At 28.7% G+C, this 5,725-nt stretch overlaps 1 protein-coding gene across 1 annotated transcript in view; it reads left to right on the top strand.

Annotated features, from left to right (window-relative positions):
• The first annotated feature begins 214 nt into the window (after positions 1-214).
• The window catches only part of LOC145270186 (peroxisomal sarcosine oxidase-like), an 18,652-nt gene continuing 13,141 nt past the window's right edge, over positions 215-5,725 (top strand). Inside the window, exons 1-3 of the mRNA XM_080125815.1 lie at positions 215-223; positions 1,889-2,037; positions 4,711-4,921. Of these exons, the coding sequence (XP_079981941.1) occupies positions 215-223; positions 1,889-2,037; positions 4,711-4,921 (369 nt within the window). The remainder of the gene's footprint in view (positions 224-1,888; positions 2,038-4,710; positions 4,922-5,725) is intronic.

The raw sequence follows: 5,725 nt of genomic DNA, 5'->3' as shown, positions 1-5,725 counted from the left end.
ACGTATATAAAGTATATATATATATACTAAATATATAAGTATATAAAGTATATATATATATATACTAAAAGTAAAGTAGTATATATATATATATATATATATATATATATATATACTACTTTTTAAATCACTACTATATGTTGGGTATAATATAATAGTAGATAAAGAATTGAGACTAAAATAATTAATTTAGAAATCTATAATCTATAAAGTCATGAAATCGGTAATTGAATCAGAATCAGGAATTTATAACAGAATCAGTATTTGTATCGGAATCGTCCCATCACTAATATATATATATATATATATATATATATATATATTGTCTGGTAGAGGAACAGTTGCTACCAATTTTATTATATGACATTTTGCAAGATAAGTTATTGTGATATTAATTTTATTTTTTATTTTTTATTAGATTCAAATGTTAATACCTATATTTTATTTCAATATTTAATTTATATTGTTTTGATTGTTTATTTTTAATAATAGATTTTCTCGTCCATAAATGTTTTTATTATATCTACCAATAATTTAATAATATATAATTTATATTTAATATATAATGCAATAAGATGATCTTATTACATAATTAGATTAGGCAATTCTATTTATTTTCAGTTAATGAGAGGGGAATCTATCACCATACGTTCCCTTAAACACTACAATTGGACTTTTATTAAGTTTTAATACTTAATAAAATAATGGAGAGTAAACGATGCATTGTGGATGCTACTCTTGCTTCTCTTTATTTGTCCCTCAGTCCTCATTTTTTAATGGGTGAGTTTTCTGACAAAATGTATAGCATCGGTGAGCACTTATCATTGATCGTTGTACATTTCAATTTTTAGTTTCTAAATTTTAATGGCTTAATTGTAAATTTGATTAATTATTTTTATTTTAATGTTTACTTTTTTATTTTAACTTTCATCGTATTTTACTTTATTAATTAATTTTTAATTTAATTTGAATTTTTTATCTGAATTTATATTAAATTATTTTACAGTTTTAATTTTTATTTTTAACTGTAATTTATAACTTTAATGTTTTTATCTTTAAATTTTCAAAATTTGATTATTTAATTATTTAAATTTTCTTTATGATTTTATTTTTATTTTTATTTCTTATTTTTATATGCTCTCTCTCTCATATATATATATATATATATATATATATATATATATATTATTTTGGCTTTCATTTAATTTATTTGGGGTTTCATTTAATTTATTTTAATTTTCCATTTTATTTATAATTTTAATTTTAATTTTAATGTATTCTTTTTATATATATATTTTATTTGGGGTTTCATTTAATTTATTTTAATTTTCTATTTTATTTATAATTTTAATTAATTTTAACGTATTCTTTTTATATATATATTTTATTTGGGGTTTCATTTAATTTATTTTAATTTTCCATTTTTATTTATAATTTTAATTAATTTTAATTTTTATGTATTCTGTTTATATATATATTTTATTTGGGGTTTCATTTAATTTATTTTAATTTTCTATTTTTATTTACAATTTTAATTAATTTTAATTTGCAAATGTTCTTTGTACATATGTCTTTTTATTTGGGCTTTCATTTAATTTAATTTAATTTATTTTCTATTTTTTCATAATTTTAATTAATTTTAATTTTAATGTGTTCATTTCATATATATATATATATATATATATATATATATATATATATATATATATTTGTTTTAATATGTTCTTTTAATATGTATATATTACTTGGGCTTTCATTTAATTTATTCTAATTTCCTATTTTTATATATATATATTTTTTTTTATTTGGGGTTTCATTTAATTTATTTCAATTTTCCATTTTAATTTATGATTTTTTCTTTTCTTTTTTTTTTTTGTAATATTTTCAGTTTCCGCTGCCTCATAGCAGAGGAAGTTCCCATGGACAAACACGTATCATTCGAAAAGCGTACACACAGACACTCTTTGCACACATGATGGGGGAAGCCTACCCGATGTGGAGCAAACTTGAAACAGAAACAGGAATACTGCTTCAAAGGTAAGAATGTCCAGTAAGGGGGGGGGGACACAATTATATCATTGATTTTGACGCCCGCGGGTGCTTTCGATAAAAATGTGTATTTATGGGTCACAGCTAAGCCACACGTCCCACGGAGTCATTTTTATCTGTGATATCAATCCACTCACACAGAGAAAAATAAAGTCTTTTTTTTTTCTCTTTCCTTTTGTAAGCTCTTTTGCACTCTAAACAATGCATATTGTGTTAGCAAATAAAGAAGGTAAGTCCTAGGAGGTGGATCTTCTAGAACAACATGTAACCTGACCCAAGTATGACTACCAACCTTTATGTAGCATAGCAAGAACTCTATAAAATCTTAAAACGTATTTTTAGTATACTATGTGTATATATATATATATATATATATATATATATATATATATATATATATATATACTAGCATTTAAGCCCGGCGTTGCTCGGGTGCTTGGAGGTGTATGTTGAGCAAAAAAAAAAAAGTGGTCAACTTTTTTAAAAGTTTGACCCCTATTATAACCCCTTAACATTTATTGTTTTTGGCTCAAATCAAGTTATTTAGTTAGATCTATGTCCAAGGAAACTATATCTAAAATTTCAAGTTTTTAGACCCAAAATTGTCGGATGAGTTTGGTAGAGTTCTCAAAGGTCAAATCGTTGAATTTTACCCCCTTAAGAGCCAAACTTCTTGCCGAAAACTGATCACAAAGATTTTCCCAAATCTCAGTACCCTGTATATCAAATTTCGAGTCTGTAAACTGAAAATTGACAGAGTTATTGCGTAGGGAAATGTACACGGAAACACACACACACACAGACAGACAGACACATTCGCTTTTATATATATATACTAGCATTTCAGCGCGGCGTTGCCCGGGTGTTTGTAGGTGTATGTTGAGCACCCCCCCCCCCAAAGAAAAAATAGCGGTCAATTTTTTAAACTTTGACCCTATTATGACTCTTTAATATTTATTGTTTTGGGCTAAAATCAAGTCATTAAGTTATATCCATGTCCATGGAACGTATATCTAAAATTTAAAGTGTTTAGACCCAAAATTGGCGGAGGAGTGTGGTAGAGTTCTCAAAAGTCAAATCATTGAACTTTGACCCCTTAACAGCCAAATTTCTGGGCGAAAACCGATTATAAAGAGTTTCCCCAAATCTCAGTACTCTGTATATCAAATTTCGAGTGTGTATACTGAAAATTGACAGAGTTGTTGCATAGGGAAATCTAGACACACAGATACACAGACACGTTCACTTTTAAAGATATATAGATAGATAGACTAATAAATTGACAGAGTTATAACATAGGGAAACGTATACAGACACATGGGCACACACACAGACACGTTCATTTTTATTGATATAATAGATAGATTAAACAAAAATACATACGCATACATAAATATACATGGAAACAATTTTGTGTTTACTGTAAACTTTTTATGCAAATATTATGCAAGTATAAATCATGTAGAATATCTGCATGAATATAATTACACGGCTAGGTAGACAAAAGATTTTGAAACATCAGTTGGAGATATTTATTGATTTAAAACCACCTGAACAGTGAGATTTTTTTTTCTCAATGTTCTTCCAACTGAAACCAAATTCCCTTCTTTCCTCATTCGTTTCTTAGCTTTTAATTTATCATTCTGACGTTTCCTCTTAGAGGGTCAGACGATAAGTCCTTAAGGAAATTTTAATAATTTCACCTGCCCGTTTTTTGTTTTTTTGGTATTTAAATTAAATTATGTTTCCTCTGAAATATATATATATATATATATATATATACATATATACATATATATATATATATATATATATATATATATATATATATATATATATATATATATATATATATATAAATAAATGACAAAAGCGCCCTTCAGTGTGTGGTTTGGACCGGGTCTCCAGTTCAAAAAGAATTGGTTGGAGGTACGGTCAACGGTGGAGGCTGTGGTCAACTCGTGGCTTCTTAGGAAACTTTCCTTAAAGGGTAGAGCCAAGGCGTGTGCAACGTATATCTTCCCTCTCATCCTTTATCGACTGGTCGTGCTTTCCCTGCCTGCACAACACCTAAATGCTCTGGTCGAACTCTTGTCCTCGCTTTTTGAGAAAACACTGGGTGCACAGATAAGTCTGTATATAATGTCCATGTGAGGGAGGCTTAGAAATACTGGACTTGAAATGTCCATGTGAGGGAGGCTTAGAAATACTGGACTTGAAATGTCCATGTGAGGGAGGCTTAGAAATACTGGACTTGAAATGTCCATGTGAGGGAGGCTTAGAAATACTGGACTTGAAATGTCCATGTGAGGGAGGCTTAGAAATACTGGACTTGAAATGTCCATGTGAGGGAGGCTTAGAAATACTGGACTTGAAATGTCATGGAGACACCGAGAGGCTGGTTTTCCTGAGCTGCTACCTTCAAGAAGAACGTTTTGATGGTATCACTCCAGTCTTCATAATTCTTCAATTTTTTGAGTTAAGAAAAAATAGGAGGTTTTACTTTTGGAAGTACCCTCTTAATAGACAACCATACACATTTGGAAACTCGAATTTACACTTCAACTTCCAAAAAGTTATTATTTCTACTACAAAATATCTTTGCTATGGAATAATATTAAACTTGTTTTGATATTTTTTATTCACATGTCGGATTCAAAGAACAACAGGTATTCTCGCTATGGGCGTAAACAAAAAGGGATATGTGGCCGAGGTCAAAAATGCCTTGACCAGCACTGGACTGAAGTACACGGAGCTTAACAGCAAAGATCTCCACGATCTTTATGACATTTCCATGTATCCGGATTCTTCAGTCATTATGGATCCAGAAGGAGGAATCCTGAAATCCGATACAGCCTTACAGACTTACCAGGTAAATCAATATCACCTTGTAACCGTATAAAAAATAAGTTTGATTTACGGCATATCAACCTTACTTTTTTTTGTATCACTTATTATTTTGCTTCTTTTGTCTGGTTTATTTTACGGCATATCAACCTTTATTTAATACCAAAAAATCAGGACCTGTGGAAATTCCACAGGGACTGATTCATATGTAATATATTGATGTTGACATTCTGTAGATGTTCAGTATAAATGGGGACACTCTGATATAGTAGCTATTTTGTTAAAACTTCAAAAGTATTCATCCCAGCTAAGCAGGGACGCCCGGTGAAGCCAGGTCATAAAATACGCTTAAATATGATATTTTAATTCTTGCAGATTTCATAGATATTATGATAGAGTTAATGTTCTATCGATTTTTATATATTACAAAGTTGCGCTTTCAAAAATATATCTATATGACTATATACTATCAGGTAAATCAATATCACCTTGTAACTGTATGAATAAGTTTACTTTACGGCATATCAACCTTTTATGCAGTCATTTAATACCAAAATATGACTATATACTACCAGGTAAATCAATATCACCTTGTAACTGTATAAATAAGTTTGCTTTACGGCATATCAACCTTTTATGCAGTCATTTAATACCAAAAATATGACTATATACTACCAGGTAAATCAATATCACCTTGTAACTGTATAAATAAGTTTGCTTTACGGCATATCAACCTTTTATGCAGTCATTTAATACCAAAAATATGACTATATACTACCAGGTAAATCAATATCACCTTGTAACTGCATAAATAAGTTTGCTTTACGGC

This window comes from Euprymna scolopes, chromosome 46 (assembly GCF_053919585.1).
Source record: "Euprymna scolopes isolate OS-2025 chromosome 46, ASM5391958v1, whole genome shotgun sequence".
In the NCBI taxonomy this organism is placed as follows: domain Eukaryota; kingdom Metazoa; phylum Mollusca; class Cephalopoda; order Sepiida; family Sepiolidae; genus Euprymna; species Euprymna scolopes.
Note: the sequence above shows the minus strand (reverse complement) of the source record. Positions and strands in the feature narration are given on the sequence as shown.